Source organism: Sphaerodactylus townsendi, linkage group LG06 (genome assembly GCF_021028975.2).
Source record: "Sphaerodactylus townsendi isolate TG3544 linkage group LG06, MPM_Stown_v2.3, whole genome shotgun sequence".
In the NCBI taxonomy this organism is placed as follows: Eukaryota; Metazoa; Chordata; class Lepidosauria; order Squamata; family Sphaerodactylidae; genus Sphaerodactylus; species Sphaerodactylus townsendi.
This window is the reverse complement of record NC_059430.1, coordinates 111054523-111077233: the sequence shown is the minus strand read 5'-3', so window position 1 is coordinate 111077233 and position 22711 is coordinate 111054523. Positions and strand designations below refer to the sequence as shown.

The 22711-nt window shown below is 44.2% G+C and overlaps 1 protein-coding gene across 8 annotated transcripts in view; it reads right to left on the bottom strand.

The window, feature by feature from the left end:
• PTPRU (protein tyrosine phosphatase receptor type U) overlaps window positions 1-22711 on the bottom strand; it is a 488373-nt gene that overhangs the window by 93085 nt on the left and 372577 nt on the right. For 4 of the 8 annotated variants that reach the window (XM_048499773.1, XM_048499774.1, XM_048499775.1 and 1 more), the window contains exons 15-16: window positions 15408-15437; window positions 3657-3814 (exon numbers count right to left, since the gene is read on the bottom strand). In XM_048499773.1, coding sequence (XP_048355730.1) covers window positions 3657-3814; window positions 15408-15437 — 188 coding nt within the window. The remainder of the gene's footprint in view (window positions 1-3656; window positions 3815-15407; window positions 15438-22711) is intronic. The other 4 variants (XM_048499777.1, XM_048499778.1, XM_048499779.1 and 1 more) reach the window with 1 other exon arrangement.

The following is a 22711-nucleotide window of genomic DNA, read 5'->3' as shown; positions in this document are numbered from 1 at the left end:
CCAGTGAATTGGGGGTAAGTTCTGAATCTGGGACTCCCCAAACTATGTCCAGGATGCTAGCCGCTATACCACTCTGGCTCCTTCTGCACATGCAGAATAATGCACTTTCAATCCACTTTGAAGCCGGATTTTACTGTGTGGAATAGCAAAATCCACTTTCAAACAACGGTGAAAGTGGATTGAATGTACATTATTCTGCATGTGTGGACGGGGTCTCTGCCTCTCATATCTTCAAGCTCTCAGGTGCCACGTTTGTTGCACTCAAACATGGATTTCCTTTCTTGCATACAGTGAAGGTTAAGTTTGGAACGAGCCTTTGTGTATTTTTATCAGCGCACACAGAAAGAGGCTGCAACCCCTCTGGCAAACGCTTCAGAAAACTCCTCTTCTGCGCGCCTCAGAGGAAAGGGGTGAAAGCCATTGCCAGCAAAAAGCAGGTGCCGCTGCTTTGACTTCAATAGATTTAAAGCCATCGCGGCAAATTTGGGCTGAAAGCTCTCAGCTGCTCGTGGAAGACAATGTTCATACAAACCGGTCTCGTTAACAGCGTTCAGAGAACCCGCAGTAGTGCAGTAACTAAAATAAAATAAGACTCCTGCGCAAATATATAAAAGCGACATATTCTTACCCTCTGGGCTTCTATTATCTGCGAGACAATGGTAGGAACCGTATTAATCTTGTAGTCTGTAGAGGGAAGGGGAGTGCTAGGCAGCATCTTGAAGTTCTACTAACAGATGTTATTAGCATATGGCTGAAAACTGGGGCACAGAAAGAATTACTTTACAACTAAATCAGCATAGCAGTACATTCGCCAGTGGGAAACGATCAGTCTCGGGCCTAACACGAAGGGCGCTGCCTCTTTAACTCTTCACGGTTCACCATTAGAGATGCCAAATGGAACTTTCATTCCTCAAGCATCAGTGGCTTGTAATACGGGCCTCGGTAAGCACTCGTTTCCATACACACACACACACACACACACACACACACACACACACACACACACACACACACACACACACACACACACACACACACACACACACACACACACACACCCAGTTCAGAATATACATCCAAGCAGAAGAAGAAGAGTTTGGATTTTTACCCTGCTTTTCTCTCCTGGAAGGAGACTCAAAGCAGCTTACAAACTCTCCCTTCCTCTCACCACAACAGGCACCTTGTGAAGTAGGTGGGGCTGAGAGAGTTCTGAGAGAATTGTGACTGGCCCAAGGGCACCAAGCAGGCTTCCTGGAATGGAGAAACAAACCTGGATCATTAGATTAACATGTGGAGGAGAAGGTAATCAAACTTGGTTCTTCAGATTAGAGTCCACCGTTCTTAACCACTTCTCTCCTACTTTTTACCTCTCCCTAAATTAAACCTAGTTGCTGTTAGGGAAGCCTGTTGCCCAGTGTGTGTGTGGGGCTGGGGTTTGTGTGTGGGTGGAATAACTGCTTCCAAGCTCCAAGCCACTCTAGGGCTCTGCTGCAGTGGAAACAAAAATGGGGGCAGAAAGCAATGTTGCGTGACATCGTTTCTAGTTGCGTCTTTCATTGACATTGTGACACTCTAGAAATTCCCCAAATCTCCATGGTAAAATCCATCAGGGAATTCTTAAAGTGTTGTGATATCACATCCAGGTACAATCCCAAATGATATGGTGATGTTACCCAGAACCAATGTCGTGGTTCTATAACCTGATCCAAGATGTGGAATTTGAACTGAATAAAGGCAGCAGGTGGGGATGGAGGGATATAGTTATGGCCAAGGCACTACAGAAGTGAGCAGTAACAGCTTCTCCCATGCTGTGTCCTCACTAAATGATAGCCTATCTTTCTTTCTTTTTTTTGTCTATCAAGTCTAAAGCAACCCAGTGAGGCAATTTCAGTTAGGGAAACAGTGCCGGTGAGTGGGGATGGTTAACCCCCTCCATCACCCTAGCACCAGAGTTGATCCATATGCCCCAACCCACATTTTTTAAAGCTACAATATATGTCGGGAGGGGGACGATCTGGTCACAGTTTTGTGACATTAGATGTGATTTGATCCTGAGAGAGATTTCAGTATGGAATCGGGGGGGAGGGGGGGGTTCTTCATGGATGCTGTATTATTATAAATCCAATGTAGGAAAGCTGTATGTATTATAGCTGGAATGCTGGGTTAAAATACTATGCTATTTATTTATTCATGCCATGTTCTTCACTTCCTGTTTATTGATGTTATGCTTTGTTATTGCTTTGTTGGTTAATATTGAATGTTGTGATTATTGTTGATGTTCTCCTGCAGCTGTTGTTCACCGCCCTGAGCCCTTTGGGGGTAGGGTGGTATACAAATCTAATAAACATAAACAACAACAAACATAACATGGAGGAGCACTCAGCAGCATTAAACTAATCTGAAGGGATGCAGCTACAACCATCTGGAGGGGGATGACACCAGAGAGACAAAGATGGTCAAAGATTAAGATGGTCAAAGATGACAGCAGCCAGGGCTACAGCCAAGGTGGGAACTACCAGACCTCAGCAAGAGATGAGAGAAGAGGAGGCAGAGATGAGAAGAGTCACAGGACAGGACAGAAGTAACAGTTAAGGACATGACAGAGTAGATGTGAAGAGAAGGAGAACACCAGAGGAGCCAGAAGTAATCAGGCAGGTGCAGAGAGAAAAGATAGCGATTCTTAGGAGTGGGAGGGAAGGGTAGGAGACAGAAAATGTCTGCCTCAGAAGCAGACAAGGTAAGCAAAGGGCAGAAAAAGGGTGAAAATAGGAACAAGGAGGAAAGTCTAAAGTTGAAGTGTCTTAGGCAAGACAGAGTTTTCACTGTCAGGTAAGAAGGTTTCACAGCAGACAGGACTGCAAAATGAGATGACTTTCATGACACAACTGATCCCTCCAAACACAACCAACTTAAGAATGCACATTCGTGCCATTTATACATAACTATATTTGGAGAAAACAAGAGATGTACTGAAGAAGAAGCAAACTGCCCCCTTTCTCTGCTGGTTCTTTCTCTGCACACACGAATCTGATATTTGGGTCTCCTCCTTTTTCTATTCACCAAGATGTACTTCTCCTGACCTTGTTGGCCCAAGTTACACCAATCTCACCAGATCTCAGAAGCTAAGCAAGGGCAGCAAGGGCAGGGCACCAAGGGCACCAAGGAAGTCCAGGGTTGCTACACAGAAGCAGGCAATGTTGTCTCTAGCCTTGAAAACCATGTGGGGTTACCTCAGGTCAGCTTGATAGCACTCTCCACCACCAGACAGACCTGCTCTGGTCCAATATGACATCACCTGTTCTGCTGCCATCTCACCCTTCTCATAATGTTTGATCATGTCTCAACTCCTCTATATGCAACATACCGTGCACTCAATCTGGCACAATGGACCACCTTGGCAAGCAAATAAAGAATCGGGCCAAGTGTGCATAGCTGGTTCTATGTAGAAGGATCCAATGACCCATTAGCCGATGGGCTGACACTTTACCAAGAGACGCCTATATCACATTTGTGAATGACATAATGACGCACTACCAGCTGAAATGGAAACTAAAGCCATTCTGTTCTTGAATATCATATCTATGAATGTATGTCAAGCTGGAATGGTGAAACTCCTGTTCTACATACTGGTTCTACCAAGCTGCTTAAAAAATTACCTCTGTTGTTACAGTTGTGCGTATCCATAAAGGACAAGCCCAGCCTTTCATCTTCCTGCAAGGTACTCTGGTCAGTAAAGCTTCGATCAATCGCGCTCATCATGTGTGTCTTCTCATTGCGGTAATTGATGGTAGCTTTGGTCATGTTGACAGGTTTCCTAAATGTAACGTTAAAAAAAAATAACGAGAGCTGACACATTTGACGTTAACAGATCACTTAGGCACTTCTTTTACAAGTAGATATCTGAAGGAGAAAGACATGGAAAGGGGGGAAAGTGACTCGTAGGCATATTTTGCAGAAGAAACTTCCTCTGTTGCCATGGACACCCTTTTTTATAGTAGGCATTCGACAGCCTGACCAGTCACAAATACATTGACAGTCTAATAGCCTCAAAAATGGATGAGCTTCCATGCATTTTCCAACATGGCCGTCCAGGCAACCAAGCTGAGTTTCGTTTGTAAGTCAACTTTATTTCCCAGCCACTCCAAGTTTATTGGCTTGAGGTTTCCACAATGGAAGCATCTAAAATAGTGTTCAGCAGTTCAAGGGCTTGGACCCTCAGGTCCAAGGTGAGCTTCTACAGAGCTACCATTTGTGGTGCCTAGTGGAAAGGCACAGTATAGAGAGTGAGGATTCCTTGCCTCCTGTCTCTCTTTGCATGTAGGCCGAGTAGAGCAACAGGACAGCAAAGTGGGACTGCTCAGTGGTAGAGGAGATTCCTCTATGATTTTGTCTCATGGTTTCTTCCTCATGATAGTCCTGTCCCCAGCTGTTCAGGACTGCTGCCCCCAATTCTGGTCTGAACACCAGTTAGGTTATAACTCTCGTTCTCCTTTGGCAGTTGCATGACTGACTTCCCTAGACTTCCTGTCAATAGTCCCATGGATCCTAGGTATGGAAAGGTTGAAAATCACTAATCTAAAATTTCCAACTGCTGCTGAAAACTATCTAAGTTTTTGCTACTTAGTGACAAAATGACCTGAGAGAATGTCATCCATGCTTTGAGAACAGCTGGACAAGTTTGCTCCCTACTTCTTCTTTCACCTAGATCGGTTCCTTAAGAGCATAAAGTCATGCTTCCTCCATAAAGTCATGCTTCACACAACACACTTCTAATGGATGTTTCTCTGATCACAACGTTAGTGCAGTTCCAAAGCCTTGTCAAAACAGTCATTTCAGATCCTGACACTATCGGGTAGATTCAGTTTGCTCTCCAAACTGGGCAAGTAGTTTTATTGGGCACCCTTAGTTTTGTTGCCTTTTATTTATTTCTGAAACATTTCTATGCAGTCTGACATACAGAATTCCCCGAACGAGCATTTGCATTTGCACCTTGCCATAAATATGCAGATATTTCTTTTGCACCCTGTCTTGATTAGACTTTGGTTATGGTTTGTTCATTTAGCACATTTAGAATGAAAATAGAAACAATATGGAAACATTAAAAAAAAAACACCAGAAAGCAAAGCTGGCCTGGCCCCAGCAAGCCTAGGAAGAGATTCAGCTGCAAGACTTTCAGGAAAAAGATTGAACTTTAGCCGTAAGCCTTCAACCCTCAGTTTACAGCTATCCCTTCCATATCCCTGGGGTTAGGGGCCCCAACGATCTGGTAATCCATGTAAAATATTTTGGTCCTCCCTTCGCACTAGAGCAGGGGTCTGCAATCTGTAGCTCTCCAGATGTTCATGGACTACAATTCCCATCAGCCCCTGCCAGCATGGCCACCTGCACTAAAGAATAAGTCTGATTTTTTCTTTTTCTTTTCTTTTAACTTAAAACAAGAAATTGTGTATATTTATGATATTAAAAGATAAAATATGTTGGTCTTATACAATACTATACATATATTTTATGCATTTCTGAGTTTCTAAACTTTTTCTGCTAGCCTTCACATGTCGTCTGCAGCTTTCGCAAAACTACCCCCAAAATCCCATTTAATGTCTTATGTTGACCCGCAATGTATCAAGATCACGATGGGGAAAGTCACAATGTGGAAGGGATAACTGTACAGTGCAATCCTACACAATGTGATGCTAGTCTAAATCCACTGCAGTCAATAGGCTTAGAAGGGTACAACTCTATTTAGAATTACTCTGGTTCATTCTTTGGATTCCAACTGTGTGATCTACTTCACCACAAAGGGATTTACAAACTTTCTTGTTCTCCATCCTCAGATATTTCTACCTTCCCACATACTAACCCTCTGACAGTGATGGTGTAGACCAGAGGGTCTCCAACTTATGAGCCTCCAGATGTTAATGGACTGCAATTCACATCAACTCTGCTAATTGGCCAACCTGGCAGAGGCTGATGGGAATTGTAGTCCATTAACATCTGGAGGGCAATAGGTTGGAGACCCCTGATATAAAGCCAAATGAACATTCTGGAAGATTGCTTAGAAATATGTGACACTGCCTCATCCAGAATATGGTCATTGGTCCATCTAGTTCAGAGTCATTCAATAGCAGTGGCTTTTCAAGGCCTCAAGCAGACAAAGGTCTTTCCTGACACCACCTCTCTGAGATCCTCTGGCTGAAAATACTAAGGACTGGACCTGGGGCTGGCTGTGTCTGTTCTACCGATGAGCCACAGACTTTCCACAAAAACAGAAAGAAAACAAAAAGGCAGAGACTTGAGACATGCACATATTTCCACAAGTACCATTCTCTCACAGCTGCTTCATGTTCTCAGAAGAAAGGTTTCAATGATTAGTCACATTGGGGGGGGAGTTAATTTCCTGTTCAATATTTTACCATTTTTGCCCCCACTTGGAGCACAGGAGAAGCTGCAAACAAATGTTAATTTCTTGTTTAAACTGGGGTTGCTGGAAGTTACAGTAGGCTGCCCTTCAAAAGGAGAAGTGAAACTTTCCATTGCAACAGCTCCAGACAAAATGGCAACCTCCAGCACCAACTGAACACCCGAAAATGCCTTTTACCTAGTTAGTCCATTGGTCTATGCAGAGAAGTCTGCATGTACAACTGACTGCCAGAGACGTTCTAGGGTTTCAGGTGGACTCTTTCACACTGCCTACAACGTGATCCTTTAAAAAGAAAATGGAAGGTGCTGTGGATCAAGACAGGGACCTTCAGCACACAACGGCCACAACCCCTCCGTTATAGAGCCAAGATGCTTCACTTCCTCCCCACAGACATTTGGTACTTGCCATCTTTCAGGTGCCAGGTAAGACAATATTATTTTAAAAAATCCCTCCCTCATCCTGTTGCTGATATTGCTTCTCCCTACTTCATGTCTTCAACATTACGACTGCGCTATCGCTTCCACTCATCAGGCTTGCAGTATAATTGGTTGTTAGGTTTAAAAATGAGCATGGCTGCTTTGACTTTTTTTTTAATTATCTGCATTTTATTGCTGCTTTTAATGATTTTTATGGCCGATTGATTTTATGCTATTTGGCTTTATTGTTCCGTTTTATTTGTTTTATCATTTTAATGGCTGTTGTCAGTTGGCTCAGAGATATTTTATTGGAGATGCTGGGTCAAGAGAGTTCAGATAGGGAAGCAAAACGACAACTGAGCTTAGCCTAGTAGGCAGATATGCTTAGAAATACTTCTGTGCTGCAGGAAGGAAATGCTGTTTGGGGGATTCAAATATATTTTTTAAAAAAAATGCAGCTTGTTTCTTTCTCTACATTTTATTTTTCCTCTGGGTCTATCAAATATTGTTCTTCTTTTTCCTCAGATTAGCTGGAAATGAACATTCCCCAAAGGAAAATTATAGCGACAGTGACCTTTCTTTAATAGAAAACTTAATTTCCAACCGAACACCATTCTTCACTCACTCTTAATTGACATTCTGTCAGATCTGCAGTGAAGAACTGCATAGTTTAGGGTCCCTGTCTGAAGATTTTAGCAGCTGTCCCCCAACAGAATAATCCCATGCATCTTCAGGCGACAGACAATGTTTCTGAGATCACACTGGAATTACGCAGCCATGAATATCCTCATAATGCGGCACTTAAATCTGTTTGATGCTATCGATTAGCCTCCCAATGTGATTTTAAGCGCTGAACTCTTACTATCAAACAAGCTCTTCAGCTATGTTACGTACTAACACAGAGACAATTCTGCATAATTTGCTGCCCATTTTCCCTGCCTTCAAAAGCCCCAAATAGCTTTGCCTTGCTATTCCTATGACCCAGTAATTCAGACTAAAAGTGTCAAATGGGGATGGATGAACTTCGATTCCTCCTTATATTTTTTTCACAATGGCTTCAGATTTCCATATGGGTAGATTCCACTGAGAAGGGGTGGAATGGCATTTCAACTTCCTAGGAAAGCTCCCACTGGATTTCTGTGCCAGAAGGCTACCAGAGCAGAGAAGGAAGTGGAGTGGAGTGACTCCATGTCACTGGGAATACAGCATAGTCTACTAAGCTCAAACCCAGTGCATGGCAACAGGTGTAGGCTGATGTACAAGTCCAGATTCAAGCTGAGAGAACTTGAGGCACTTCTAGAACCTCATAGACCTGTTGACAGCATGCTCCAGGGCTGTTTCAACATCCCAGTATCTCCCTGTCACTGTGTTCACATATTTAGGGCAGATAAACCCAGGAGGAAGCTATTGGGTTCCCATTCTCTGTCTCCATTTACCCATGCCTTCAAGCCAGAGTCAATGGAATGATAAACACGGGATCACCAAAGCATCGGCCATCTTTATGATGAAGAGTCAGCCGGCCTACAGATCCACAGCTAGTGGCAAAAAGACAACCTGTGTGATCCCAGTTGCCAGGGAAACTATTTCAGGACCTGAGGCCTTGTAAGAGGCACACAGGAACTCAAGGCATTTGTGGCAGGTGCATTTGTGGCATGTTTTGCATACTTTGAAATGTCTTGAAATACAAAGGGTGAGCAGGATATGCCCTACGCTATGGCTTTGGATAGATTGGAGGGGGGGTTGAAGGAGGAGGACGAAACAATACTTTGAGTCTGAGGCCAAAAGTGGGATACCAAAGAGTGCAATATCAAACCACCAACAGGTATATTCACCTATGCAGAAAAATGTCCATAGTTACCCGAAGCCTGCCATGACAACTGTACAGGGTTTATAAACAGTTTATATAGTATCTCTATATATCCGTGGTGGCGAACCTTTGGCACTCCAGATATTATGGACTACAATTCCCATCTGCTGGCAGGGGCTGATGGGAATTGTAGTCCATAACATCTGGAGTGCCAAAGGTTCGCCACCACGGATATATACCATGTCATGTATGCTATAATATATGCATGATCTATGGCTGATTCCACATGGGCCAAAAACAGCGGTGTGAAAATGGTATAAACCCTTTTACACCATTTTAAACCCTTTTACACCATTTTCACACCGCTTTTTTTGGCCTATGCGGAATCAGCCTAAGACACAGATTTATGGAGTGTCAGTATTGAAAAATGCATTGATTGCTACGTGGAAAAAATAAAAACAGACATCATAAAAATAAATAACCACAGGTTAGGGATAAGTGACATTGAAATGTGGGTTTTTAAATGAAAATGGTGGAAATGAGACTTTCTAAATCATTGCTAACATAAAGCTAGACACCAAAGTACCATTATCTTAAGACAGAGGTGTAGCTCCAAGGAGACGGTGTGTGTGTGTGCGATGCACCAGGCGGGCGCCCCTGTGGGGGTATGGTGAGGGCATTCCGGTGGCTGGACGGGGGCATTCCGGGGCGGGGGCAGAGGACGCACTGGTGCACCAGGCACTTCCCCCCCCCTTGCTACGCCTGTCTTAAGATGGGAGAGGACAAATTCATACAGTACTGAGTCCTCCATAGGTCCTGTTAACCAGATATGTTGTAGGAGATCTGTGTTTTGAGTTTGATTCCCTGGCAGGCATGGATCCAATTTCAGGTAGGATAGTGATATCTGAGAAGATGCAACTTAAGTGACTCCTCCCCCTATGCTGTTTTCTTGATTTTAAATACTCCATGTGGCTAGTATTTGCCCCATTAGGGAGATTACACGTACTGATGAGCTAAAGGTAGGTTTTCCCAGTGAGGCAAATAACTGCTACCTAGGGCCATTTCGAGACAGAGAAATGCATAGGAGGGAGGTTTCACTATCCTTTCTTCACAGATCCTTTCCAAACTGGGCTTGCACCTGGGAATTAAGCAGAGGACTCCCAAGCCCATCTGGTCCATCAGACCTGTGAGGGACATGAAGATGCTTTAGCGTGAATTGGCTGTTCTGGCGCAACCTATAAAGAATTGCTCCAGTGTTGGGGATTTCCAGTGCAATCCTAAAAAGTGTCACACTTTTCTAAGCCCACTGACTTTAACACATGTAGAACAATGTAAATCTCTTTATGTTGAGATGCATCACCACTGGGCAGTGGTTTTATTGATGCTACACGTTTTATGGAGTTTTTGTATGCTAATTTTCTTGGCTCGCATCCAAGGAAGCACGCATTCTCCTCATACAACCAGGTTTTCTACACCTCTGTTCCTGCTGTAGCCTCTGGAGCCTGTCAGACCCCCACCTCCACCCCCAGAATGGCATACAAAGCAGTACCAGGCTTTTTTTATTTATCTGTTTAAAATATTTATGTCCCATAACTCTCGACACATAGGCCCTGGAGGCAGCTTTCCATCTTGACAATCAAACAAGCTGTCAATAAAACAGGAGAACCAGCATTCAAACATTGAAACGGCAGCCTTCACAATCGTCTCTGGGAAACTCACAGCAGTAAAATCAATTACAGAAACAATGCTGAAACAGTTCTAGCCGCCGGAACATCTGCAAGAGCATTTCCAGCAGTTAAAACAGCAAAGGGATGGAAGAACCAAACCAGGCAAACTGACACTTCTCCCCTGACACACATCCTCAAGCCTGGGGACCGGTGGAGTACAGTATTAATCTGTCAATGGACTTTGAAAGGTTTAACCACTGTTAAGGTTGTACTGTTAATCTTTCAGAGGGTAGCTGTGATGGGGTGTAGTTGAACAGCTTGGGTTGAGTGGAGTAGACCTTAGAAACCAACAAGGTATCTGGGGTATAAACTTTCGAGAGTCAAAGCTGGTATGTGATGAAGGGAGCTGTGACTCTCAAAAGCTTATACCTCAAAAATCTTGTTGGTCTCTACAGTGCAACTGAACTACAAGCTTGACTCTCCAACACTAGATCTCGCTAGGATTCAGTGTGGTGTGGTGTTAAGAGCGGTAGACTCTAATCTGGAGAACAGATTCCACATGAGTGGCAGACTCTAATCTGGAGAACCTGATTTGATTCTCTTCTCCTTCACATGAAGCTTGCTGGGTGACCATGGGTCAGTCATAGGTCTATCACAGTGGTGGCGAACCTTTGACACTCCAGATGTTATGGACTACAATTCCCATCAGCCCCTGCCAGCATGGCCAATTGGCCATGCTGGCAGGAGCTGATGAGAATTGTAGTCCATAACATCGGGAGTGCCAAAGGTTCGCCACCACGGGTCTATCAGAACTCTCTAAGCCCCACCTACTACTTCACAAGGTCCCTGCTGTGGGAAGGGGAAGCAAAGGTGATTGTAAGCCACTTTAAGACTCCTTAAAGGTTGAGAAAAGCAGGGTATAGATCCAAACTCTTCTTCTTCCAGGCAAGAGAGTGAGAGAGCCACAAACAGGTCTTTCCTCTCTTTTTTTAAAGTGTCAGGAATGAGATTGGGGAAAACTCAATCAAGGGCAAGATCTTTAGAGACGGGGTGTTTGATCTTTCCCCATGCCATTTTTTCAATCTAAATTCTCTTCCCATGATATAAGCTTTAAGAGATGCAGAAGATCTATAATTTAGATTTATTTATTTGTTTGATTTTTTTTATCCAGCTCTTGCCCAGTGAGCCAGGCTCAGAGCGGCTAACCATGTTTTATGCCATTATGTGAAACAAGCATTCAAGCCAATATAACCAATACAAATGATAACACCATAAATATAAACAATAGCCCAAAATAATTTTAAAAGATGGCACCTCCAGTTTTCCCTTAAGAAGGTGCACAAGCAGCAGCAAAAGTCAGATATAACCAGCAGAGGATCGTATCCTGAGAGGATCCAGCAGGGAAGCCAATCGATGTACAATTGTTGTTGCCCTCAACCATGGGTCCACTGGAATATCTCTATCTTACAGGGCCTGCAGAACTGAGTCAAATGTTGCAGGCCCCAAGTCTCACTCAACAGAGTGAGGCAGGTGACAAGGTCAGAAAAGCACTAGTTGAAGACAGCCAGATATGCCTTGGGCCAGGGATCCCCAGCAGATAGGATTTCAGCATCTTTATTTTAGAAGAAGAGTTGGTTTTTATACTCCTTTTTTCTCTACCATAAGGAATCTCAAAGCAGCTAACAATTGCCTTCCCTACCCCAAACAGACACCTTGTGAGGTAGGTGGGGCTGAGAGAGTTCGGAGAGAACTGTGACTAGCCCAAAGTCACCCAGCAGGTTTCAAGTGGAGCAGCAGGGAATCAAGCCCAGTTGTCTAGATGAGAGTCCTCTGCTCTAAACCACTACAGACATCTGCCTAAGCAAATCATATCTCATGTGATATGATACTGAAGTGGTGTTTTTAAACCCATGGGCCAAGATTGAACTTGGAACTCCCATATGCAAATCATGGACTCTCCCAGTGTGTCATAAGCCCCTGCCAAGGATTCTGGTAAATTTTCTTGTGAATGCCCTAACATATATCAAAAGAGAAGCTCACCCTGTTCACATTTCATTCAGGTTTGGAAGATTTTCAGGCATGTGGCAAGGGCAACTTTGGAAGGATTCACAAAACAGAAGGAATAAATGCCCAACAAAGTTGTTTTCGGGTTGCTTCAACGTATTTCAAAGGATTCTTGCTGATAACCCAAGCACCTTATCATATGCTGTTCTCATTATTCTGTGCCAAGGTTGCTATAGTCAGCCGACGGGCCATGACCTGCTGTCATGGGAATCAGCATTGCAGACACTCAAGAAAATAGTCATGAGATCTTGGCACTGAACATACACACACACACACACCCCTTAAAACTCATTATTACAGATAAAGTTATATATGAAGCTTGCCTGCAACTATTAATATTCAAATTTACAACTATTTAAATCCCATTTAGCATTTTTAAGTTTAAATAAAATCTAAGATCTAAATTTAGCATTTTATTTTTATACATATAACCCTTGTTATCCTGGTTAGTTGAGTCTTTGGCATATATAGTCCAAACATTTTTTTTAACATCTATCCATCCCTTCAGTAGCTGGTCAGCTCAGCCGTTTAGACAAGTGAGATTCACTTTAGCACAGGGCTCAGTTCTCCAGTAGCTGTTCACAGAGTATGTGCTAGGAGTACATAAAGGCGCAGAATCAGTTCCTAGTATCTCCAGTTCACAGAATTCAGGCCTTAAAGGGGGCGGGGAGGGGCACTCTGCCTAAACCTTGGAAGGTTGTTGGCCATCCAAGTAGACAACAGTGGGGTAGACTAGCCAAGACTGATGCTTTGATTCAATGTCAAACAGCTTCCTATGATCTTTGCTAATCTACTCTAGCCTCAGTTTACCAGCACTTTCATTATCAGGCCCCACTATGTGTGTTTGTTATGTGCCACCAAGACAACTCTGAGTTATGGTCACTCTCAGAATTAATTATCTCCAAAACGTTCTGCCATTAGCAGTCTTGCTCAGGTCTTGCAAACTAAAGACTGTGGCTTCCTTTATTGAGTCATTATTTCCCCATTACTTAGACTGAAGTTCAGGAATACAGAACACTTTTGCATGTCTCTCAAGGTCAATATCTAGTTTGGGAAAGAACATGACACCCCTCCCCCCATCGTATAAAGCAAGCATTTCTCATGCTTTCATGCATCATGCAACAAGTCCCAGACTGATCGGATACAGTGAGGTGAAAGGTCCAGTTTAGGGAAGCTAGGTTTTCCTGGTTCTCCTCCTTTATTGATCTGGAAATCTACTCAAGCGTGGAAAGTTCCATTCTTCCTTTGTTCCACATTAATCAGGAGAATTTCTACAATTAATTTTTGAATTGGAGGACATAAAGTTTGGCAGACTGCTTCAGCTTGCAATGCCTTCAGCTCATCCGCATATTTTCCCTTGGTATTATTGATACACAACTATGCATTAATAAAACACAGTGGGGAAAAAAACTAATCAGATTGCTTTGTTTCTGGTGTTTTGTCAAAACACACGGCCAAATTATGTGTTAGGTTTTAACAAGTCAGATCTGGGTTGCTTTGTGGCTACAGGGAAAGCAAGCTGGGTAAGGGAAGCCCAGATTCCACTTGTTAAAAAATGCAAAGTCTTGTCTGGCCCAAAGTGTTTTGTGATAGCTCCCTGCAAGAGCAGTGATGCCTAAAACAGGGAAGGGAAGAGGGCCATGAAAGGACCCTATTCCCACCCTGGGGGCCCTCCATACAGTGTCAGATTGGCTGGCTAGGCCAGAAGGAGGTTGGTAGCCATGCTGGGAGGGTCCCCAGCCTGGAAAGTCACATGACCAGGAACAAGGATCCGGCAGCTAAAATCTAGCTGCTGCTATCCTCACCTGGCCAAACACCAAACAAGCAGCTCACCCACACTGAGTAAACCACCTTCCCTTCCTCCTCCCCCCCCCCGGGACCAAAAAATGGGGTCCTAGGTAAGTCTGGGGCCCTAGAACTTTTTAAAAATATAATATCTTGTCTGGCACCAAGTGTTTTGTGATAACTCTGTGGCTCAGAGGCAGAGCATATACTTTGCACATAAATGATCCCAGGTTTAATTCCTGGCAGCAGAATTTAGGACTGGCAGTAGAAGGTGTTGGGAGAGACTTTATCTCCCTAGAATCTTGAAGAGCCATTACCAGTTAGACCATCAGTATAAAAACATAAGAAAGAGCCTGCTGGATCAGACCAGAGTCCATCTAGTCCAGCACTCTGCTACTCAGAGTGGCCCACCAGATGCCTTTGGGAGCTCACATGCAGGATGGGAAAGCAAGGGCCTTCTGCTGCTGCTGCTGCTCCCGAGCACCTGGTCTGCTAAGGCATTTGCAATCTCAGATCAAGGAGGATCAAGATTGATAGCCATGCATCGGCTTCTCCTCCATAAATCTGTCCAAGGCCCTATTTAAAGCAATCCAGGTTAGTGGCCATCACCACCTCCTGGCAGCATATTCCAGCATATTCCTGTGGCAGCATATTAGGCAAATTGTGTGTTCACACCACAATACAATCACATATAAAATCACTTGGGGGCAGTTCTTTTTACCAATGTGTACATGTACATGTACACCATCCCATACCCAAAAAGAATCATATGAATGTTTAATCAAGATTGCTGCTTTGCAGAATTTGCACAGAAGTGCACACTGGTAATGCACAGATGGGGAAATGAACTACAGGGACTGGATAAACCAAAATTTGCAAAGAACCGTGCAGGCATATAGCTCTGCATAAAATTTGGAGTAGGGGGGAATGAATCCATGCATTCATGTATCTCAGGTGTTTAACATCTGGGGAGAAATCTGCATTGCAGGCACAGTCCCAGTTGGATTTCAATCAATGAAGTGCGATAGCTGTGTTCACATCAGATATTTCTTGCTTCATTAAACACAGCCCTGGGTCTCAATTCCCTCTGGGCACAAGGTCCTGTTTGCGGAGGAACAACTATATATGATTTAAGAAGCGCTTTTCCTATAAACCCAAAGAAAGATATTTTAACAGTTAATGGGAGAAGGAACAGAACTCGCTGGAGCAGCAAATGGCCGAGCAAGCACGAGTGAATGAGAATTACTTACGGGTAATAGGAATAGGAATAGTAGTTCCTCCTGGCAAGCGTGCAAACAAAGAGAAACAGCAGATATTGCATAAGCAGCTTTTTTCTCAGCAATAATGAAGGGGAAGATGGGATATCTGGGGTGACACCAGGTCACTGTCCATGCAGGGGAAGAAGAGGGGAGCTGGAGACAGAGGGAAGGAAGGGAAAAGGGACCGAGGAAGCAAATGGCTGGAGAAGGGGAAACAGCTTTCTGACATGCTCGCTGGTGGCATGAGAACAAGCGAGGTTACTTGCGGAACTGAAGCTTCAAGGCAAGGATGCCAAAGAGGTCTCTCTCCTACCGGTACAACTTCAAACAACATTACACTTCAGGATCATTGTAGACAAACCCAGAGAGAACCAAACGGAAACCATGGATCAGCTGTACTGGATTGCTAGAGAGAACGGAACGGCGAGGCTCCAGCTGATGGCGGAAGCAGGCCCCCATATGAAAATGTGCAACCAAACGGGCTCTTACCTTTCAAACAAGGAGCTGATGGAATGCATAAAATTAGGACAGCAGGACAGCGGCAGGTGGAAAGTACACATGGAATTCATGGCTATTCCATGATCAAGTTCTCAATTTTCCCTTCTCGGATGGGAATTGCATGAGAAGGGGGTGGAGTGTGTATGTGTATGTGTGTGTGTGTTTCCCAAAACCAAACCTACCAGCTTTCCAACACAGGTGCAAAAGGGGCTAGGTGGCTGACATTGAGGCAAGTCCGCCCCCTTCCGCACATGCAGAATAATGCATTTTCAATCCACTTTCAGTTCGCTTTGCAGCGGTGCGGAATAGCAAAATCCACTTGCAAACAACGGTGAAAGCAGATTGAAAGTGTAATTATTCTGCATGTGCCGAAGGGGCCTCTGGGGAAGTCCAGATCCTCAATCCTCAGAATGGCTATCTGGATTAAACAAAGGCTTCAGGGATAACATTGCAGAGCTAGAAGTCACCAAAGCTGTGCCGTGGGGAGAATTAAACCTCTATAAACTAGTGCCTTAGTATCGACACAGAAAATAGTGATTGAGGGCAACGGCGCAAGCATATACTTACACTATATTTTTTTTTTTAAATCCTAACTGGGACAGCCAGCACATGGAATGATACGGGTTAGCCCTTGTCAGAATTCAGAAGCTAAGTAGGATCGGTACTTAGATGGGAGACCACCAAGGAAGGCTTTGTAGAGGAAGGTAATGGCAAAGCCAGCTCCATTTAGAGGTTGGACATCCTTCTGTTGGCAAAAAGTGCAGGCAGGATCCAACACATTAGGGACGTGTGCTCAGAAATGTTCAGTCATAAGAACATAAGAACAAGCCAGCTGGATCAGACCAAAGTCCATCTAGTCCAGCTCTCTGCTACTCGCAGTGGCCCACCAGGTGTCCAAATATAATTCCCCCCAAAAAATGCCTTTTCAGTTTTTTGGGGATATATTTGGGTATCTGGATAATATTCATGATTTTCCATTATACCAAAAATTGTGTCCTGAAAAATTCTGGAAATATTCGTGAGTATCTGGGAACATTCAAGGCCAACTTTTTAAAGCATACTTTTATTCAATGTTGCCGTGTGACGGTCAAAACATTACATTACTGTATTACTTTATTCTGCCACAGCCTGCCCTCCATTGATTTGAAAGACAAAATGCGTGCCTCTTCTGGTTAAACATCTTTTAAAAAGCAAAATCTGTAACAGATTGATAACATGTTTATCATCTATGTAAAACATACGGCATCATCTTCCCTGTGTACAACGAAGGCTGGGCTCTACATAGCACCTTAGCGTCCATGCACATGCATCTGCATTCATGAGATAGGACATACTAGCCCCATACTGGGCTATTTCAGTGCCAGAAACCCTGTGGAGGGAGATGAAGCCTAAAAGAATGACAAATGAAACATATGAAGAGATTCTTAACTAGGCAAACAAAAGGGAGGGAGACTGGAAATAGTTGGATCAAGAAAAAAAAAATCAGGACTGTTCCAGGGAAATAGGAGCAATTGGAGTCTATGAATGCAGTTGCATACCAACTCCTCAGCCAAGAAATGGACACGTGTTTATGTAACATTTGAGCTAATGAACAGAAAGCCAGTTTCGTGCCGTTGTTAAGAGCAGGGGACTCTAATCTGGAGGACCAGGTTTGATTCCCCACTCCTCCACATCCGTGAGGATTCTTATCTGGTGAGCTGGATTTGTTTCCCCACTCCTACACATGAAGCCTGCTGGGTGACCTTGGGCCAGTCACAGTTCTCTCAGAACTCTTTCAGCCCCATCTACCTCACAAGGTGTCTGTTGTGGAGAGGAGAAGGAAAAAGCAGTTTGTAAAACCCTTTAAGTATCCTTATAAGAAAGAAAGGCAGGGTAAAGATCCAAACTCCTCCTCCTCCTCTTCCTTTTCTTCATAATGTCAGAAGTGGGCTTGCCACAGCAATGCTGCTTGCTCCACGTGTGGTCAGTCATCACAGACATGTCCCATTTCTGTCTATCTCAAAACAACCCCATGAGCATAAAAGAGTTGGTGTGTATCTGGGAGGCACAAAACCCAACCTTGCATAGCTATAAAAAACACACCAACATGGGGAAGGAGGGGAGGGGTAGCATGCAAGGGAAGGGGAGGGAGGGAGGGGAAGGAGGGGAAGGAGGAAGGAGTGGCATGCAAGGGAGGGAGGGGGAGAGGACCCGGCCTCTGGACATGGTGCATACACCCAAATGGAGGGAGGGGAGGGGAGGGGTGGCATGCAACCTGTCATCCACCAAAACACGTAAGTAAATTGTAATGTGTAGAAGGCACTCAGTTCGGATAAAAATACAACATCCCTAATGTGGGTCCATGCCGTGACTTTGTGTTAGAGAGCCTTCTTGGCACACAGAAGGTCTCAGGTTCAATCCCTGACATCTCCAGTCAAAAGGACCAGGCAGCAAATGATGAGAAATATCTCTGCCTGAGACTCTGGAGAATCATTGCCAATCTGAGCGGACGATACCGATCTTGATTGACTGATGGCCTGATTCAGTGCAAAGCAGCTTCGTGTGCTAATTTCCCATCTGAGACAGCTGAGAGAGCTAAGCAAGAGCTGCGAACTTGCTGAACTAGCAATCTTAACATCTAGGTGAGTCCTAAATATATGGCCAAGGGCCGTGAACCCTCTGTTCATACAAATCCAGAGAGCTTTACCAAGCCTTTAATGGTCTGACCTATTTCACTTTTTGTCCATCCAGTGACTAAAAAGCTCTCAGAATCAATTGAAGCATCAAGTCAATGAAGCTCCAGTGATCTATCTTGTCTCATTTGCAATTCCACCCCACATTCTCTCATTGCCAGGCTAATAACCTCCTTGGCTTACACAGATGCCAAATATCTGAGGATAGGACCCAAAATCCTTGTTTCTTTTCTCTTTGGTGAGACAGGCCTGTTTTTTAAATTATAACACATCCCTAGCCCAAGCATTGCTATGGCTGAGGGTTCCTCCACCAATACACCAATCCTGGGAGACCAACCAATTGTGCATATATTTTTTAAAGAAAAGACAATGGTTTAGATCAGTGATGGTGAGCCTTTTGGGCTCAGTATGTCAAGAATTCAGAAAATGCCTAACTTGACTCTGCTGGCATGCCAATTCCACCCCCACCCCAAACTAAAGAGAAACAATTCTTTACATGGTTCTGGTGGGTTTTCCGGGCTGTGTGGCCGTGGTCTGGTGGGTCTTGTTCCTAACGTTTCGCCTGCATCTGTGGCTGGCATCATCAGAGTTTTATCACAGAGGGAAGTCTGTTACACACAGTGTAGGCGAAACGTTAGGAACAAGATCCACACAGCCTGGAAAACCCACCAGAACCAGTTGAATCCGGCCGTGAAAGCCTTCGACGATTCTTTACATATTCACTTATTTTAAAAAATGCAATCCAATCAAGTGTTGTGATGTACTATATCAAGAAATGTCCAAAAATTACAAAAATTAAATACAAATAATATAAACTCAGTTGTTGTCAGGTGCTGGTGAATTCTGGCACGTCACCCAAAGCATCATGGTGTGTCACCTTTGATCCATCTGTCGTAAGTTTGCCATCACTGGTCTAGATCCTGTGAGCCACCAATACAGTTGCATTTGTGAAATGGAACCTTCCTACCTCCCCCATCATGTAGTCTGGTATAATCCTCCATGAGAGTCAGCATGGTATAGTGGTTAAGAGCAGGTGCGCTCTAATCTGGAGAACTGGGTTTGATTCCCTGCTCTGCCACTTGAGCTGTGCTGGCTTATCCGGTGAACTAGGTTAGCTTGTGCACTCCCACACATGCCAGCTGGGTGACCTTGGGCTAGTCACAGTTCTTCAGAGCTCTCTCAGCCCCACCTACCTCACAGGGTGTTTGTTGTGAGGGGGGAAGGGAAAGGAGTTTGTAAACCCCTTTGAGTCTCCTTACAAGAGAGAAAGGGGAGATACAAATCCTACTCTACTTCTTCTTCATATCCTGCTTCTGTATTGTGGGGGAAATATCTAGTGGACCTCCAAGGACAGGTTGAAAGACTTGTCATAGGAGAAGGGAATTAGCAGAAATTTCCTGATGGGCTAAGGCAGAGCATTTGCTTTCCTTGTAGAACGTCCGAGACTCAGTTCCCAGTATCTCCAGCTCAAAGGATCAGGGCAAAGGGGCATGTGAAAGACCTCAGCTGGAGATACTGAAGAGCTTCTGCCAGCCAGACCTTCATAGGTCAATGGTCCAACTGCACAGAAGGCAACTTCATATGTTCATGTGCAATCCAACCCATTTGGGGAGCATGCTCCCTGGAAAGAATGAACCTGAGACCATACAAAAAAAATACAGGTGCTCGACTTGGGTGTTTTTCCCACGCTCTTTCTGAAAGGGGGTACTGCAAACCCAAGAGCAGAAAGGTTACTCTGAATTCTTCCCTTTTCTCTGACAGTGCAGCACCGCTGTAAGAGACGTAAAGAAAGACAGCAGCCGATGCAGATTTTCTGAACCAGGAGGTAGAAGCGTCTGTGCAAGCAGGCATTTCAGATCAGCATGCGGGCGAGTGAGAGAGGCTGGAGGAGCTACAGCATCTTGTAGAGAAGGTCAAACAAGGGCAGATTTGAAGCAAAGATGCTGGACTGCAAGATGCGCCCTGTGGGGAAATATACTGTGCTGTAATGTGAACTTTGAGCATCTTCAAAATGAGCTGGCGCTAGGCAGACACTTGACTTCTCGTACTATATGTAGAGTCATGACAGTGAATCTTATACTTGGCTTTATGCGTGATCAAGTAAAAATTCAGAGAGCTGGAGTTTGTTAACTCTTCCCAGCTTCATGGGAAGGCACCGGGGGGGGGGGGGGGGGGGCAAATTCTGCCAACCAGAGTGGGGAATTTCCAGTGCCTAGTCCTATCCACATGTTAGAATGAAGTCATGTACATCCCATGTGGACATGTGCATATCTATTTGTAAGAATAAGCCAACACACGTTCATTTTATGAATGAAACTGAGGTCAGTGCCTAGATAAATGCATGGTTTGAATCACACATTGAACTGCGTTCTCCAGCTCAAAGGATCAGGGCAAAGGGGCATGTGAAGGACCTCAACTAGAGATACTGAAGAGCTTCTACCAGACAGAACAAACATGACTGACCTTCATACCCAATGGTCCAACTCCACAGAAGGCAACTTCAAGAGTTCATGTGCAATCAGTGGTGTAGCACCAAGGGGACAGGGGCAGGGGTGTGTGATGCACTGGGCATGTGCCCCTGGGGCATGGTGAGGGCATTCCAGGGCCATGGCGGGACATTCCGGGGTGGAAGGGGGCGTGGCAGGGGTATGGGGTGCACGTGTACACCGGGCACAGTTCCCCCTCGCTCCGCCCCATGTGCAATCCAATCCATTTTGGGAGCATGTTCCCTGGAATTGTATTGCCTTGTTCTTACAGATGTGCAAAGGCCCATCTGTGAAATGTATACGGGAATCACTCAACACACCATTAAAGAGACCTCAAGTGTGCACAGAGCATGAATCGTAAGTGCATTCACTGTAACTTATAAACATGGCTGCTGCACAGCTCATTTGTGGATCTGGGAGTCTTGAGAGCCAGCATGGTGTAGTGGTTAAGAGTGGTGGACACTAACCAGGAGAACTGGGTTTGATTCCCTACTCCTGCACATGAACGGCAGACTTTTATCTGGTGAACCGGATTTGTTTCCCCACTCCTCCACATGAAGCCTTCTGGGTATTCTTGGGCTAGTCGCAGTTTTCTCAGAACTCTCTTGACCTCACCTACTTCACAAGGTGCCTTTTGTGAGGAGAGAAGGCGATATGATTGCAAGGCACACTGAGACTTCTTAAGACAGAGAAAAGAGGGATTTAAAAACCTACACTCCTTTTTCATACGCTACCCTTTTAAACCCATTCAGTGTAGCAATTTTCATACCAATGACTGATATTTATGGGTACAACACAGAAGAACTTAATAGTAGCTATGCTGAATTAGACCACATCTCTGAGCCTGCAGAGGTAGGCTCCTAAGAAAAGCCAAAATACAACCCAAATACTACCGTTAAAAAAAATTAAACTTGGAAGAGAAACTTTAAGAAAACACTGTAACCTCAATCGTGTAGGTGGATTGTACCTGACCCCATTTACTGATTTCCCATCTTTCTTTTCCAAAAGTTCCGTTTCAGCTGAGATGAAAACCAGAACTGTGGTTCTTCCTGCCCTCCCTTCACTGGGTCACAGCCCTCTACATCAATCAAGCACCAAATACAGAACGGCTGGGTAGAAGAAAGAGGGCATTTTGGGTGGCAGAGAATTGCTTTAGCACAAAGAGCAGCCACCTGGTCCTTGTTTACGCTTTGGATTCAGGAACGGGAATGAAAATACTCACATCAGGATGCAAAACTGGCAGATGAATCAACCGGGACATTTAAACTAGATCAGCCAAACAGCTTTGATTCAAGAACAGAGAGAAACTGGATGGCTACTTAAATAAATTTAATAATAATAATAATAATAATAATAATAATAATAATAATAATAATAATAATAATAATAATAATAATAATAATAATAATAATAAATGGTTGAGGAATGTCTGCAAACCAGAGCCAGTGGGCCCAGTTTACAAAGATTCTGTCAGTATCTATCACTTCTTTAAAATCTCACTAATGAATTCAAGGTGGATAACAGGGTTTTCCTTTCTGCTATTTTATCTCTGCCACCCTATGAGCTATGTTAGGTAGAGGGAGAAAGGAGCTGCCTCATACTGAATATGACCATCTGTCCATCAAAGTCAGCATTGTCT